The 18,725-nt window shown below is 28.1% G+C and overlaps 1 protein-coding gene across 1 annotated transcript in view; it reads left to right on the forward strand.

Moving 5' to 3' along the window:
- Positions 1–18,725, forward strand: part of LOC111625635 (E3 ubiquitin-protein ligase UBR4-like) — a gene marked incomplete at its 3' end in the record, with an annotated part of 184,449 nt that overhangs the window by 5,959 nt on the left and 159,765 nt on the right. Inside the window, exons 2-10 of the mRNA XM_023368838.1 lie at positions 4,515–4,612; positions 7,263–7,366; positions 9,537–9,675; positions 13,984–14,171; positions 16,493–16,674; positions 16,802–17,048; positions 17,504–17,563; positions 17,724–17,908; positions 17,976–18,234. Coding sequence (XP_023224606.1) covers positions 4,515–4,612; positions 7,263–7,366; positions 9,537–9,675; positions 13,984–14,171; positions 16,493–16,674; positions 16,802–17,048; positions 17,504–17,563; positions 17,724–17,908; positions 17,976–18,234 — 1,462 coding nt within the window. The remainder of the gene's footprint in view (positions 1–4,514; positions 4,613–7,262; positions 7,367–9,536; positions 9,676–13,983; positions 14,172–16,492; positions 16,675–16,801; positions 17,049–17,503; positions 17,564–17,723; positions 17,909–17,975; positions 18,235–18,725) is intronic.

Raw genomic sequence — 18,725 nt, forward strand, 5'->3', positions numbered from 1 at the left:
TTTTTTTTTTTTTTCAGTATTTGAATTTCAGAGTATTCATTTATAATTTTGTCACTTATCTTAAATGTGTAAATTAAAGTGCTTTCATTGAAAATTCTAACATTAATTTATATTTTTGAAAGAATTTTTATTATGTTTCTTGATTTAAAATGAAGAAAAACATGTTTTATCTGAAACAATAAAATATAAGAAAGAATTCATTTCATTTTGATATGTTACATATATGATTTAATACTTCCATCAACATGGAAATGGCACTTTTTAATATAAACATAATTCAAAATTTTTTATCTGTTTCTCTGGTTCCTGGAAGCTTAAAATTGAATTGTTTAAAGTGTTTTGTATGGACAAATTCTCTACAATTCCTTGTTTTTTAAAGATAGACTTTTTAAGAATTCAAATATCTATAAACAGGATTAATCAAAAGGCCCTTGCATTCTTAATTTCAAAAGTACTGAAAATATATTAAGTTTGTTAATGTATTTATCATACATAGGAAGTTATGTATGGGGAATCACAAGGGACATTTTTTGCTGACATTGAAAATCATTTTTAATGTCATCAAAAATATTGTAAAAAAACTGTTGTAAGAAGAAAAAAAAAAAATACAAAGGTCATAGCTCTCTCATATTTTCTAGTTTGCTGTGTCAATTTTTTTACTTAAAAATGATCAGTTTTTCATATTTAAGTCAAAAATTATAAAATGTAAACTATTTTACTTTTTTGTGATTTTTCTGGTAATGTACTTGACATCTCTTTTGATTATACTATTTTGTTTTTCTGTAAAAAACCTGTTTCTACAATGGTGTCTAAATCAAAGTAACAAACACAAAATTTGATTAAAATCAACACCATGAAATGTGATCAGCTGAAACTTACATTGTATGTAAATCAGCAAAGTGTCAACTGTGATAAGCTAACACTTTGCAAGACACATGTGATAACGTGTCTTGCAAATGAGACATGACATCAATGCAAAATGTAACAAAATTTAATGCACTGTATATACAGCAAAGTCGTTTCTGATAAATAGTTGTCTACTAGGATTGCTAAGAGTGAGGAAGTTTTCCTGATACATCAGTAGCTTCTCAGGCATGTCTCAAAGAAGGCATTTGATGATTTGTTGCAATGGAGGACTGTTCAGTTTTGCATTTTTTCTATGTACATTTGTGTATTTTACTTTAATTTTGGACACAAGTGTATTGAAACATTTAATATCAGTAAGTGAATCTAAATTAGATATCTTTTACCCCAATTTATTATTTATTAAGATATTTATATTCACATGTATTCAGTCAAATAACTGTCATTTTTTTTAAATAGAAACAAATTATGACTTTAATACAAAGTTTATGCAAAACTTCATCTTCACTTCAACGAGTTGATGTGATTACTTTAAGTACCATGTTAAAATCAGCAAAAGTACCAGCAGTTTTTACTATGAAGAGCTCTGAATTATTAGGTAAATTTTTTTCTCTAATAGAATGTAATTCTAATTTTATTAAATTGTGAAAGTTGTTATTTGGATAGTAATACAAAAATAATAATTTTAATTATAGATTTAATTGTTCCTATTTGGTATTTTCAATTACAGATTAAATTGTAATAACATAAAATATATAAAATGATAAATTTTTAATTTTACTGCATTTGACAAATTATTTTATATTAAATTTTTGTATTTGAAAAAAGTTATTTTCTGTAACAGAAAGAGGGAACTGAAAAAGGTAATGAAATGTTAAATATTTAAAATTTATATAAATAAAATTTACCGAAGCTACAACATTGTCTGTGTTTCGTTGTTACAAACATCAGTGACAATCCAAAAACAATTTTCTGTTAATTAAATATTTAAAGGTATTGCTTTTTATAACATTTTTTAAGTTAAAAAGAGTTTAACAAATGTTTTACTTAGGTTCCAAATACCAAATTACATAGTCACTCAAGTACTTTTGAAAAAAACAAACACTGCCTTTGAGAATCATAAAATATCTAAATCACAAATAGAAAAAGTTCACAGAAGTCCAAGTGCACTATAATTTCATTATCAATAATATTTGTATTTGAAAATTAGATTTGTTGTACTAGATAATCTTTCTAAATTCTTCTCCAACTGCACTTAACTGATACTCAAACCGCGACACAAAAACCTTTAAAATGCAGCCTTTTTATTCAAATTTTTGAACGTTTTTGGCCAGTTTGAATAGCCTTCATCAGGAACAGAAGAATCAAATGATTCTGAATTTCTATAACGACATTTGTTCTGAAACTTTTTAAATTTTTGAATTTTCTTAATGTCTAGTGTGCATGCTCGTGCATAAATAATTACAATCTACAGGGTGTTTATAATTAAAGTTCCACTTTGAAATGGCCATAAAATGAAAACTACTGGATAGAATGTTATCAAACTTGGTAATAGCGTACAGGACATCATGGGATTTTATTTCCTGTGAAAAAAGTTCAAAAACTCACCTCCAACAGGAAATGGCGCTGTCTGCATTATTGTTAAACAAAATAAGACATGAAGACGTTGAAAATGTTTTTAATCGGTTTTAAAACCGCGTTACAGAGCATGTTTAATGTGGTGTCCACCATTTTTGATAAGCAAGTTACATTGCATTACTGTGTTCTCAACAGTAGCTCTTAGCATATCAGGGGAAATTTAACTTACTTTCAGAAAATGATGGACAGCACATTAAACATGCTTTATAACACATTTTAGAAACAATTAAAAACATTTTCAACAATGTCTTCCTGTCTTATTTTGTTTAACAATATTGCGGACAGCGCCATTTCCCGTTGGTGGTTAGTTTTTGAACTTTTTTTTGCGGGAAATAAAATCCCATGATGTCGTGTATGCTTTAACCAAGTTTGATAACATTCTGGCCAGTAGTTTTCATTTTATGGCCATTTCAAAGTGGAACTTTAATTATAAACACCCTATAGAATAATCAAATTAAGCCCATTCTCCAAGCTGTTGCAACTTTACTGGACTCTCTTTATTGCTAATCCTTCCTGGTTTCTTATGTATCTACCATGTTCTTCATATTTCAAGTGTTTCTTATCCTGGATCTTTTGTATTATTTTAGCTCTTTCTCAATCCACCCTGACTTCTGTCGGATCTGCTATAACATACATTGCTAGTGCAGTGACTAGTTGCTCATTCTGCACATTCCTTTTATGCTCTTTTAGCCTTTCTTTTAATGGTCTCCCTGTGGCTCTGATGTAGTATAGTTCTTTTTGTTGCCTTTTGTCTTGTACTGGTATTCTATATATTTCTGTAATCAAGCTCTGATCTATGTCTTCCTTGTCTGTTCAAAGCATTTGACATACTGTGGGATTCCTTTTAAAAATTATCTTTTTGCTTGTTGCTGCTCCTATTTCTTTGTAAATACCACTTAGAGGTGCCATATATTCCATTACAGTGTATTCTTTTATTCTTTCTCACTCAATACTTTCGTTATCTTCTATTCTTGTTTTGTTAATAAGGGCCTTTATTATGTTCTGGTAGATATCGCACTGCCTATCTGGTTCTTTGATGTGATCTAATTCTTTAATTCTGTCTTGTGGTTTGCTGCAGCGCATGAGTACTCTTTTTATAAGTGCCCGGAATGCTGCTATTTTATATCTTGTCAGGTCATGGGAGTTCCATGGTATAAACAGTGGGTTATACGTCACCTTTCTGTAAACTTTTGTAGCGATTTCCCCTCCTTTCTCTACTTCTATTGCTACATCTAGAAAATGTATGCTCTTGTCATTCTCTTGCTCTAGTTCAAGTTCTAGGCCGAACTTGTTGGAATTGACATTTTTGATAAATTGTTGAATGTCTGGTTTTTCTTTCCATATAATCAAGACATCGTCAACATAGCGTGCATATACTAAAATGTGTACTGTGTATTTCAGTAAGATTGCTTTCTCTACAGTCCTTAGAACCATCTTGCATACATCCCCTGAAATGGGACTTTCCATTGCCACTCCTCTATGTTGTGTGTATGCTATTCCATTAAAGTTAAAGATTGATGACTATGTAGCAAGATGTGTTAGTTTTAGTGTTTGTTTTTTCATATTTACCACGAGATGGTAACGATAATTGTATGAAGAACATGGCAGATACATAAGAAACCAGGAAGGATTAGCAATAAACTTCAGAGAGTCCAGTAAAGTCTCAACAGCTTGGAGAGTGGGCTTAATTTGATTATTCTATTATAAAATAAAGGGACGAGCCGTTAAGGAANTCAAAAACGTAAAATATTTGAGTAGCCCAAGACATAGCCAAAGATTGCAGCACCACAGCACTAGCGAAAATTTAAATTTGCCAACTGGAATTCTTTCGGATAAACGATGCTCTACTGGAATTTGAAATTTTATGTAATGCTTTAGGTAAATTGTATTTAATTTAAAATTCAATAAATTTAACATATGATTAAATTAACATTTTAAATTAAGCCAATTAATTAGTTTATTATTATTTTTTGTTCAGTCATTTTCATTTTATTTTCTTAATTTATTTTCAGCCAACAGGCTATTCTTCATCATGAAGAAGAATATAGCAATTTTTTTGCACCTTATGTTGCACTTTGCGCTCATTATATTATTAATAATGCTTCTTACAGTAAGTAAAACTATTTTATTATTATATTTTTTACTTCTTTCAATTAATTATAACTTTTCAATAAATGTTTTGAAATATGTTAGAAACAAATATATTTTTTTTCCTGTTTGTTACTGTATTTTCTCAGAAATTCTAGTTATTCTGAAAACAATATTTTTAGAATTTCAATTTTTTACAGTTAATGTAAATTAGTTTTATAAAATTAAAATGTAAAGTATTAAAGATTTAGTTTCGAACATGTTAGTTATATAAGAACTTAACTTAAAATATTTTCTTTAAATAAAATCTGAATTTCTGAGAAAATAGCCTGATTTTGATACTGATGATTTCTATAGGTTATCTATTGAATGCAACTTAATTTCATATTTATACTAACTATAAAAACATAAGTAATTTATATTAAGAATTTTACAGGGGTTATTCAATAAGTAATGCCTCTATTTTTATATAAAGTTCTGTAAGATATCAAACTGAAACCAAAACAAGAAGAGTATTTTTAATTTCATTAACACACTTTATTTCTTTATGAAGTCCCTTCATGTTTGCCAATGTTCTTGGAACCATTTCCTTGTGGTGGCTTGAATATTTTATTAGCAGGTGAAAAGACTTCCTTTGAAATATCTCTTGAGTAGGAAGCAACCAAAAATGTGTGCGTGCCAAATCTGGCTGTAAGGAGGATGATCAAGAACTTCAAACCAGAGTTTCTGTATGGCTTCTGATGTGAAAGCACTAGTATGGGGGTCTACTGTCATATTGCAGAATAGTTGGCTTTGTCACAGTGTCAGCACCATAAACTGCCAATAATCTTGCATGAATTTCTTTGGGAGAAAGATTTTAATTAGTAGAAAACTCTATATTTGATCATTATCTAACACATGCTGACATAGTTGAAAAGATATCATCCATTTTAAATATAATTAAATTTGAACTAAAACATTGTGTTCTACTATGCATTAAAATGTAGCTAATGAAGCAAAGAGTCATTTGCTGCTTAACTCCTTGTTAGGTAACAACTCCTGCTTGAAATAATTGCATGGAGGCATTACTTATTGAGTGGACTATGTATTTTTGTACTGATGCAAATTATGGCATTTTACCCTCTAAATTATAAACACAGAATTACAGAATTCATTACAGAATGAAATCTTCCAGAAAAGAATTACATTGACTCAAATTTAAAATAAAATGCCAAGATGTAATTTTTCAAATTTATTCATTTTCCTAATGTAATTATCATGATAAAACTTTAATCAAATTTACATCTAAATAAGCTAGGTTTTTTTGAATTGGAGATATACTGTTGTTTTTGAATAGTTCCTACATGAATTGTTTATACTAAAAGTTTAAAATTTTAAGACCTGCAAATGTTGAGGCAGTTCAAATCAGATTAAATCAGTAACCATCAGTGAAAAAGTTGTGTTTGTTGCATCTACTAATATAACACAAAAGAACATAACAGATTTAATATTGTACTGTAAAGGCTAATATATTTAGTAGCTTATGTTCTCAAGATTTTGTATGGTTGATATGTCAAATCTGTTTATTGGATTATTTGTCACTGGATTATTTTAATACTTATTTAATATTCCAAAAAAGTAATTTACTAGATTTCAAAACTTAATTCATTTATAAAATATATAATATTTCTAAAACAAATCTAAATAATATTGGCAATAGATTGTTATTACTTATAACATCATCACAGACACTTCCAATATTTTATAAATGTCATCTTCAGACAAAGAAGAGAATATAATTTAGGAAGGAACATTAGAATAAAATTTTAACACTGATAGACAATGGCTATCTCATTCTTTCATTGGATAATATTTTGGTGTAGTGAACTAGTCATTTCTTTTATATATAAGTATATATTTTTTCTACTGTAAAAATCACTTTGTGATTATTTATTAATACATGCTATTGTATTATTTTATATTTAAAACAAGTGTTGTTATAAAAAAATAAAATAAAATTGTGCACGGAATTCATCCACTCTAATTGATAGATTTTATTTGTGTTTTGAAATGTAAATTCAAAAATTAATTAGTTAATAAAAATAATAATGATTAAGTAGTAGTAATATAAATTTGTTAGTGTTTTGGATAACATAAAGTATATTTCACAAATCAACGTTAGATAAAAATGATAATAAAATTTGCTTGTAAAACAGAAAAAAATATGATTTAACTGTTCAATGAATAGTCTCATTAATAATAATGAAGTTTGATTCAAGACAGTAAATAAGCAAATGATAAACTCATTGAATGGAATTATCTATAGGTAAAATCAAATGATGGAATGGATTCCATTCTATCCATTTTATTTTTGTAAAAATAAATTGAGTTAAGGAACAAGATTTTTCTTTTTTGGAAAAATAAAAGGTATGCATATGACCTGAAAATTATGTTATTTCAAATTATTTCAAAGTTCAATTTACAGATGCAAGAAGAGAATCACAGATTCAATGAATATCTTGATTCATCTTCCCATAGATGCATTTATACAGTTATCATTTTATGAAAATATATATATTAATTTTAAAATGTTTATTAATTTAATATGAAAAAATAAATAAATTTATTGTGTTTGTTAATATATATTTTAAATATTTTCTATTATTTAATTAAACCTATAATTTTTTTTCTAGTTTCAAAAAGTCAAATCATAAATGCTGCAGAAGCTTGTAAAATATTATTACATTATTTATTATATAAAGTTCAAAAATTTGAAGAACAAAGCTGTTTATTGCAGGTAAAAATCTATAATTTTTATTGTGATGATAACTAGAAATATTACATTTTAAAATATTCTTTAAATTATACAAAATTACCATTTACATCATTCAGATGAATATTGTTCCAAACCTTGAATTCAATATGGATGTTTAATTTGGTAAATGCTAAAGTTTGATGCATGCTTAAGAATGTGGCCAAAAAAGTTTGTTTATTAAATAGTTACTGCTAAAAAACATGTGGATGTTGTGATTTCAAATACATAAATTTCAGCTTACAAATTGGAAGAATTCTTTAAATTAATTTTTAAATTATAATTCATAAATCATTAATATTAAATTACATTACATTAATATTAAGTGAATTGAATGATAAAACTCTAAACATATTAAATACACTAGAACGTCGATTTTCCGAATCAATTGGGGACTGGGGTTGTTCGTATAACTGATATTTCGGATAACCGATTTATGTACAAAAAAATAGTTTAATGTATCCGATGTTAAAATTTTTATCCGTTGCGTGTCGCTTCGCGTTGAATTTTCATCGATGTTAAGCCTAACGAATACTATTGTATCGTTAAAAATTATTTTTTTATTTTGTACAAACAAAATAAATATATTAAAAAATATAAAACAATAAAAAATTATACTTCAGATGTTAATTTAGTTTCAAAAACGTAAAATATTTGAGTAGCCCAAGACATAGCCAAAGATTGAAGCGCTACAGCACTGGCGAAAATTTAAATTTGCCGACTGGAATTCTTTCGGATGATTGACTTTCGGAAAATCGACGCTCTACTGTAATAGTTATTTTATGTAATTTTTGTTTGTGAAAATGATTCTGAACAGAGAATTCTAGGCTTTTTTTTTTTTTTTTTCAGTATTTGAATTTCAGAGTATTCATTTATAATTTTGTCACTTATCTTAAATGTGTAAATTAAAGTGCTTTCATTGAAAATTCTAACATTAATTTATATTTTTGAAAGAATTTTTATTATGTTTCTTGATTTAAAATGAAGAAAAACATGTTTTATCTGAAACAATAAAATATAAGAAAGAATTCATTTCATTTTGATATGTTACATATATGATTTAATACTTCCATCAACATGGAAATGGCACTTTTTAATATAAACATAATTCAAAATTTTTTATCTGTTTCTCTGGTTCCTGGAAGCTTAAAATTGAATTGTTTAAAGTGTTTTGTATGGACAAATTCTCTACAATTCCTTGTTTTTTAAAGATAGACTTTTTAAGAATTCAAATATCTATAAACAGGATTAATCAAAAGGCCCTTGCATTCTTAATTTCAAAAGTACTGAAAATATATTAAGTTTGTTAATGTATTTATCATACATAGGAAGTTATGTATGGGGAATCACAAGGGACATTTTTTGCTGACATTGAAAATCATTTTTAATGTCATCAAAAATATTGTAAAAAAACTGTTGTAAGAAGAAAAAAAAAAAATACAAAGGTCATAGCTCTCTCATATTTTCTAGTTTGCTGTGTCAATTTTTTTACTTAAAAATGATCAGTTTTTCATATTTAAGTCAAAAATTATAAAATGTAAACTATTTTACTTTTTTGTGATTTTTCTGGTAATGTACTTGACATCTCTTTTGATTATACTATTTTGTTTTTCTGTAAAAAACCTGTTTCTACAATGGTGTCTAAATCAAAGTAACAAACACAAAATTTGATTAAAATCAACACCATGAAATGTGATCAGCTGAAACTTACATTGTATGTAAATCAGCAAAGTGTCAACTGTGATAAGCTAACACTTTGCAAGACACATGTGATAACGTGTCTTGCAAATGAGACATGACATCAATGCAAAATGTAACAAAATTTAATGCACTGTATATACAGCAAAGTCGTTTCTGATAAATAGTTGTCTACTAGGATTGCTAAGAGTGAGGAAGTTTTCCTGATACATCAGTAGCTTCTCAGGCATGTCTCAAAGAAGGCATTTGATGATTTGTTGCAATGGAGGACTGTTCAGTTTTGCATTTTTTCTATGTACATTTGTGTATTTTACTTTAATTTTGGACACAAGTGTATTGAAACATTTAATATCAGTAAGTGAATCTAAATTAGATATCTTTTACCCCAATTTATTATTTATTAAGATATTTATATTCACATGTATTCAGTCAAATAACTGTCATTTTTTTTAAATAGAAACAAATTATGACTTTAATACAAAGTTTATGCAAAACTTCATCTTCACTTCAACGAGTTGATGTGATTACTTTAAGTACCATGTTAAAATCAGCAAAAGTACCAGCAGTTTTTACTATGAAGAGCTCTGAATTATTAGGTAAATTTTTTTCTCTAATAGAATGTAATTCTAATTTTATTAAATTGTGAAAGTTGTTATTTGGATAGTAATACAAAAATAATAATTTTAATTATAGATTTAATTGTTCCTATTTGGTATTTTCAATTACAGATTAAATTGTAATAACATAAAATATATAAAATGATAAATTTTTAATTTTACTGCATTTGACAAATTATTTTATATTAAATTTTTGTATTTGAAAAAAGTTATTTTCTGTAACAGAAAGAGGGAACTGAAAAAGGTAATGAAATGTTAAATATTTAAAATTTATATAAATAAAATTTACCGAAGCTACAACATTGTCTGTGTTTCGTTGTTACAAACATCAGTGACAATCCAAAAACAATTTTCTGTTAATTAAATATTTAAAGGTATTGCTTTTTATAACATTTTTTAAGTTAAAAAGAGTTTAACAAATGTTTTACTTAGGTTCCAAATACCAAATTACATAGTCACTCAAGTACTTTTGAAAAAAACAAACACTGCCTTTGAGAATCATAAAATATCTAAATCACAAATAGAAAAAGTTCACAGAAGTCCAAGTGCACTATAATTTCATTATCAATAATATTTGTATTTGAAAATTAGATTTGTTGTACTAGATAATCTTTCTAAATTCTTCTCCAACTGCACTTAACTGATACTCAAACCGCGACACAAAAACCTTTAAAATGCAGCCTTTTTATTCAAATTTTTGAACGTTTTTGGCCAGTTTGAATAGCCTTCATCAGGAACAGAAGAATCAAATGATTCTGAATTTCTATAACGACATTTGTTCTGAAACTTTTTAAATTTTTGAATTTTCTTAATGTCTAGTGTGCATGCTCGTGCATAAATAATTACAATCTACAGGGTGTTTATAATTAAAGTTCCACTTTGAAATGGCCATAAAATGAAAACTACTGGATAGAATGTTATCAAACTTGGTAATAGCGTACAGGACATCATGGGATTTTATTTCCTGTGAAAAAAGTTCAAAAACTCACCTCCAACAGGAAATGGCGCTGTCTGCATTATTGTTAAACAAAATAAGACATGAAGACGTTGAAAATGTTTTTAATCGGTTTTAAAACCGCGTTACAGAGCATGTTTAATGTGGTGTCCACCATTTTTGATAAGCAAGTTACATTGCATTACTGTGTTCTCAACAGTAGCTCTTAGCATATCAGGGGAAATTTAACTTACTTTCAGAAAATGATGGACAGCACATTAAACATGCTTTATAACACATTTTAGAAACAATTAAAAACATTTTCAACAATGTCTTCCTGTCTTATTTTGTTTAACAATATTGCGGACAGCGCCATTTCCCGTTGGTGGTTAGTTTTTGAACTTTTTTTTGCGGGAAATAAAATCCCATGATGTCGTGTATGCTTTAACCAAGTTTGATAACATTCTGGCCAGTAGTTTTCATTTTATGGTCATTTCAAAGTGGAACTTTAATTATAAACACCCTATAGAATAATCAAATTAAGCCCATTCTCCAAGCTGTTGCAACTTTACTGGACTCTCTTTATTGCTAATCCTTCCTGGTTTCTTATGTATCTACCATGTTCTTCATATTTCAAGTGTTTCTTATCCTGGATCTTTTGTATTATTTTAGCTCTTTCTCAATCCACCCTGACTTCTGTCGGATCTGCTATAACATACATTGCTAGTGCAGTGACTAGTTGCTCATTCTGCACATTCCTTTTATGCTCTTTTAGCCTTTCTTTTAATGGTCTCCCTGTGGCTCTGATGTAGTATAGTTCTTTTTGTTGCCTTTTGTCTTGTACTGGTATTCTATATATTTCTGTAATCAAGCTCTGATCTATGTCTTCCTTGTCTGTTCAAAGCATTTGACATACTGTGGGATTCCTTTTAAAAATTATCTTTTTGCTTGTTGCTGCTCCTATTTCTTTGTAAATACCACTTAGAGGTGCCATATATTCCATTACAGTGTATTCTTTTATTCTTTCTCACTCAATACTTTCGTTATCTTCTATTCTTGTTTTGTTAATAAGGGCCTTTATTATGTTCTGGTAGATATCGCACTGCCTATCTGGTTCTTTGATGTGATCTAATTCTTTAATTCTGTCTTGTGGTTTGCTGCAGCGCATGAGTACTCTTTTTATAAGTGCCCGGAATGCTGCTATTTTATATCTTGTCAGGTCATGGGAGTTCCATGGTATAAACAGTGGGTTATACGTCACCTTTCTGTAAACTTTTGTAGCGATTTCCCCTCCTTTCTCTACTTCTATTGCTACATCTAGAAAATGTATGCTCTTGTCATTCTCTTGCTCTAGTTCAAGTTCTAGGCCGAACTTGTTGGAATTGACATTTTTGATAAATTGTTGAATGTCTGGTTTTTCTTTCCATATAATCAAGACATCGTCAACATAGCGTGCATATACTAAAATGTGTACTGTGTATTTCAGTAAGATTGCTTTCTCTACAGTCCTTAGAACCATCTTGCATACATCCCCTGAAATGGGACTTTCCATTGCCACTCCTCTATGTTGTGTGTATGCTATTCCATTAAAGTTAAAGATTGATGACTATGTAGCAAGATGTGTTAGTTTTAGTGTTTGTTTTTTCATATTTACCACGAGATGGTAACGATAATTGTATGAAGAACATGGCAGATACATAAGAAACCAGGAAGGATTAGCAATAAACTTCAGAGAGTCCAGTAAAGTCTCAACAGCTTGGAGAGTGGGCTTAATTTGATTATTCTATTATAAAATAAAGGGAGGAGCCGTTAAAGAAACAGGCACTATGCCTTTTCTATATTAGCAATTGTGTTATATAGTTTTGTATCTATTTATATATTTATTTTATTTATGTATTTATTTACTTATTTATTTTATTTTATTTAGTTACTTATTCATGTATTATATGTATGTATGTATAGTTTATGTGTATATTGGTACAAGTACCAATATAGATTGTAATTATTTATGCACGAGCCTGTGCACTAGACATTAAGAAAATTCAAAAATTTAAAAAGTTTCAGAACAAAGGTTATAGAAATTCAGAATCATTCGATTCTTTTGTTCCTGATTGAAGGTCATTGAAACTGGCCGAAAACGTTCGAAAATTTGAATAAAAAGGCTGCATTTTAAAGGTTTTTGTGTCTAGGTTTTAGTACTTTATTATTTAAGTATTAATAAACTAATTGTAAACTAAAATTAAAAAAAAACTCATTTTATACATATATTAAAATAAGGTAAAAAACAATGCTGAATTGAGCAATTATACTATCATAACAATTTTTAATGCATTCAAGCTGTTTGCTCTCTTGGTAATGAGCAAAGTAGTTCAAAGTTACTAAAATTGTTTTCATGGTATAATTCCACCATGGGCAAATGCGGCTCTTTTTGAGTTACATGCGGCTCTTGCTAAGTGTGTTAATTTCTGCTTTTTATTATTATTTTTACAATTTTATTTCCACAATTTTGTGAAAATATGTTTATTAAAAAAATTCAATATTTGTTATATGTAATATTTATATTATATAATAAAATCGCGGTACAGAACTGCAGTACAGAATAAAAAAGTACAGAACTGTAGCTCCCATGCATTTTGCAAAACCTACATTTTGGCTTCCACTGATTTCTTTCTTGCTCATCGTTAGTATAATTGCTTCATTAAAGCATTGTTTTCTTATCTTACTAAAAGTAAGTTTTAAAAAAATGCCTAGCTAGATGTGCATAATTTAAATTTAACTTCTTAGTATTCTTTAAACAGTAAGTAGCTCTCATTTTTGAAACCAATTTCTCTCACAATAACTAAAGATTGAAAATCATCTTTTCTTAAAATATCTTTAAGGAATTTTATTTAATGGTACAGTTTCAGTTTAGTGACATTTAAATATAGAGTTTTAAGACCATAAGCTTAGATTCTGTAAATCTATAAATATAAATCTTTTATAGACATATAACCATTTACTTTTCTGGATTTTTAAAAATTTTCAACATGTAACTGGAAACATGCACTGTTATTTGACAACTATTATATTTTTGATAATTGCATAAAAATTTTTTTTACCTTGTTATATATTATACTGGTCTATTGGTTAATAGATCTGTATTATTAAACATTGTACTATTTCTCAAAAAAATTATTGATTTTTATTTTACTTCCTATTGTAATTTTATATAATTTTTTTTCTGTTTGTATGAAATTGTGTGTGTTATCATTTTTTTCTATAAATATAATAAATAAAATATTTCTTACTATTTGTTTTGAGTCAGATTAATTTAGATTTTTATGCTAATTTAATTTTCATGTTTTTATTCACAGAAGGAAGAGATGATACAAAAGAAGCCAAAAGACCACGTTTAGATTTAAGTTCTTCTATTTTGGAACAACTAATGATGCCTGTATTAGATGCATCTGGTATTCATAAACAAGAAGCTCCAATAGAAACTACAAATAAAGATGGTGATACAACTATTGTACATATACCTGATCCAGGAATTGAAGTAAAGGTAATAAAGATAATTTCTTCAAAGATTTTTATATTATTGTGTTGGACTGTATCCTACATGGCATATATACTAGTGCCTAGTGCTATGACAGACAAAAGTCAATGCATAACTACAGAAAACACATGCTTTCTTTGTGCTGTTTTGTAGGGTATCTATATTTAGGAATTTCCTGACTATGTGGCATGTGTTTAGTGTAGCAGCCTTTTGTTGTGTGATATATGGGTTGTTATGAAGACATGATATTTTGATATTTTTGTGTAATGTATGTGGTATGATGCCAGTGCAAGAAAGGACTACTGGCACAATTAGTACCTCATCCATTCTCCGCAAATACTTTATTTTATGGGTGAGTTTTGAGTGTGTATTCATTTTTTCAGCATATATATTTTGTATGCTATGAGTGTTTGGAACAGCTATGTATATGATTTAGTTTTGTTTGTCAATGAATGTAATGTCTGGTCTGTTGTGACATATTGTTTTGTCTGAGATTACAGTTTGGTGAAAGTATATTTTCTGTTTTTTTTCTATGAATGTCTGAGATGTGTATCTGTAGTATTGTTCTGGGTATATAGTTGCTTGTGTTTGTGACCAAGCTTTTGATGTATTATATTTGTTATTTGGTTATGTTAATTAAGAGGTCAGTTTATGCCAAAAGCGTGCAATCTGATAGGATGTGTTATATAAACACATCATATCAAGTTGTGCATGATGTGGCATTTCTTACAAGTGTTGTCTATGAATATTGTCTTTTAAAATATGCTCTCTGTAGTTTCTTGTATTTATGACCTGGTCTTGTAAGGCAGTCACAAACTCTTCCAGTTCTCCAAAGAGAAGTGCCCATGAATCAACCAGCAATTGTATTTAGTTCTGTCAATGTAATTCTGATTGATACCATTAGGGTATCCATTATGAAGTTCTTTTTGAACCCATGAATATCTGTGCATTTTGTGTACTGTGTTAGATTCAAGTCAGTGTTGTGTGAGTATAATGATGTAGTAGTGTACTGCTTCTGTCTGCAAAAAGCTTTATGTAATTGGGATGTTTTTTGTTTTCTGTAGAATTGCTAATTGCAATCTTTCTTGTTTTTGCAGCTGAATAATTTACCATATATCAATTTATAGAAATTTAGCCAGAAGGCAATCATGATTGCAATGTATGCATGCATGTTTATTCAACCCATTTACCATATATGTTTTAATTGTCTGAAAACATAGATCTATTCTCAAAAAGATAACTGTATTAATTTAATATTTTCTATTATATTTGTAACTTGTTATCAGTTTGCAAGCAGTTAGAATCAATTAGAATACTAGATTGTAATTGCTTATGGAAAAACCATTTGAACTTTTTCTTTTGTATATATATATATAAGAAAAAGGTCAAATGGTTCATATATATATATATAGAACATGTTTATAATATCTGTTAGTCTCCAAAAAAATAATATAGAAATTATGAATAGTAACAATATCTTTGGTTTCAATATATAGTAATCCCCATTGTATATTTATATATTAATTGATACACAAATACACAATTAGTCACAAATGCATAAATACATGTTTTATATATATACATACATACAGGGTGATTTGAAATACAGTAGAGCGTTGTTTATCCGAAAGCCGGTTAACCGAAAGCATTCTAGTCGGCAATTTAAATTTTCACTAGTGCTGTGGTGCTGCAATCTTTGGCTATATCTTGGGCTACTCCAATATTTTTTTTGTTGGTGTGTGTTTTAGCTGGCAGCACTGACACTTTTGTGTGGTGTTTTTCTGAGGACTATGTGTTGTGCTGAATCGAACGTTTTTGATACTAGATCAACTTCTAAAGTATATTTTTTTGTTTTTATATTTTTCAATATATTTATTTTGTTTGTAAAAAATAAAGAAATAATTTTTAACGATACAATAGCCACGATTATTATTTTAAAAAGTTTATGTTAGCCTTAACATCGATGAAAATTCAATGCAAAGTGACACGCAACGGAGAAAAATTTCAACATGGGATAGGTTAATATATTTTTTTGTACATAATTGGTTATCCAAAAAATAAGTTATCTGAACAACCTCAGTCCCCAATTGATTCGGATAAACGACGCTCTACTGTATACATGAACATGTATATTGTACATGTATATTTCAAATAATTTTGTGTGTGTGTGTTATCAAGCATATTTATTTTTTCAATATCCTTGAATCATAAGTGTTTATCAATTTCACATTCTAATTACCAATTGCATTTGTATAAAGTAAAATAGATGTAAATAAAAAAATCATTACTATGACTGCTACTTAACAAAAATGTATTTTTAATAACAGTCCCTTCTTATTGCTAAGAACATGGTTAGTCTTCAGCAGCTGGGTGGAGGAGATATTTTGTTAGATATGTGTTTGTCTTTACCTTCAATGCAACATTATGTTACACAGTTACATGAAGTATTATCTGGGAAAAATCTTTCAATTCCTACAACAGTAACTGAAGCATTGGTTGTAAGTGGAGGGTATGTATTTTTTTTTGTTTTCATGCTAATATATTAATTTTAAATAAATTTAAGATTAAATTTATATTTTATGTTCATAAAGTATAAATATGTGTATTTGTATATAGCACATTCTCTTTTTGTATAGGTATAAATCTGTAAAAAATGATATTTCAATTATTTGGCAAGCACTTAGTCTTCCTGTACTAGAGCCATTAATATCAGAAAGATTGAAGAAATTGATGAACATCACATTAAGTTGTTTATATGCATCAGTAACTGTTGCAGTATCATCAAGTATTTTAAGTGTTGTTGGAAATCCTCCTGCAAAAAATGCAGCAGTTTATAAAGATGATGAAAGTGAAAATTATGTTGGTAAAATTGTTGAAACAAGTGTAAGTTTTTCTATTAATTTTGAATTATTTAAGTATTAAGTAATATTAAATTCTTCTTTGTTAGCATTATTGATATATAATATCAATAATATTTTGTAATATTTGACATATGTCAAATATTACAAAACTTGAGTAGAACTTATAACTGAAATATAACTGAGTAAAACTACTAATGTTTACAAAATAAACTAATGTGGGTTTTTCCCCTTACTTTCTTCTTATAGTATTAAAAAACTACTAATTTTGTATTTGAAATTTAAGTGCAGGTACAATTTGTGTTATAGTACTTAATACTATTTTTTTAAATTTAGAATTATTCTATTGTTTTCAAACTGAGGTTTAATAGTATTTTATATTTTTTGAAAATAGCTAAAAAATTTAATTACCTGAGTAGTGCTAAAATCATAACTGTGGAGTTTAAAAAATTTTAGTTTAACAATTTTTTTAAACTTTAGTTGGAAATATATAATGCTGTAGCTGCTGCTATAAAGTCTTCAACAAGAGCAAGTGGACATGTAAGTTTTATAATGAAATTTAATAGTACATTTTTTAATCTTTATTTTTATTTGTATTATATTATATTAAGTTTAAAATATAAAATATTTTGGTATAATTAGATTTCTATTTGAAAATATCACAAATAAATATACACATGCAATACTTATTTTTTTATAGCCACTTCAAAATCTACACATGATTGGATCATGGTTGTTGCTAAGTGGTTTACAATATACAATTAACATAAATCCTGGAACTCTTATAGAAAAAGGGAAAGAACAATCTCGTGGAAAAGCAACACCTGACCAGACACCTGCAAAAGTTAAAGATCAAACAGCAGCAAAACAGTCAGCAATGAAAATGTAGGATTTATTAATTATAACTTACACTATTAATTTTATCAAAATAATTTTTTAAAATTATTTTTAGTCAGCAAGGTTTTGGAGTGCTTTCAGTGGCTCTGGCAAGCCATGCTTTATCATTGATAACATCATTATTAGAAGACTTGAGAGTTGAAACTGGTTCTGCATTAATTAATTCTCTTGTTGACTCACAGATACAGCATACAACTTTTATAATGACAGACATAACTGCACAACATACTGCTTGGCATAGAGTACACAAGCTTACCAACTCTATAAATATAACTAATTTATTGTTTAGCTTAGCTTCAGTTTGTTACAGAAAGGTAAGAATTATGAATGTCATATACTGTTCAAATTTATTTTAAATATTATTGAAGAATTGAGTAGCAGTGGAAAACAGCATATCTCACAAACTATGAAAACAAGTTATTAACAAATTTGGATGTGAGGTATTGCCAGTCTGTCTTCTACATAACTTTCATGATTCATTTGCATTTTCTGTGGATTGTACATTTACATTAATACTGTAAAATGTTACATATTAAAATACTGGTGAATTGAAACACAAATCCTCCTTTTTCTCATAAACTTCCTAATGTGAGATATGTCGGTGTTCCACCAAGTCCCTTGATTATTATTAGTGAGGTTGTGGCCAAAGTTTTCAACATGAAAATGTGAATGTCGGATGTTCAGCACTGCCCTCTCGTAAGCCTAGAAGTTTGACAATGGCATTTGGAATGTCAGTGGAATTATGCTTGACATTCCAAATGCCATTGTCAAACTTCTGGGCTTACAGGAAGGCAGTGCTGAACGT

This window comes from Centruroides sculpturatus, unplaced genomic scaffold (genome assembly GCF_000671375.1).
Source record: "Centruroides sculpturatus isolate CEXI.00-Female unplaced genomic scaffold, Cexi_2.0 scaffold356, whole genome shotgun sequence".
Lineage (NCBI taxonomy): Eukaryota > Metazoa > Arthropoda > Arachnida > Scorpiones > Buthidae > Centruroides > Centruroides sculpturatus.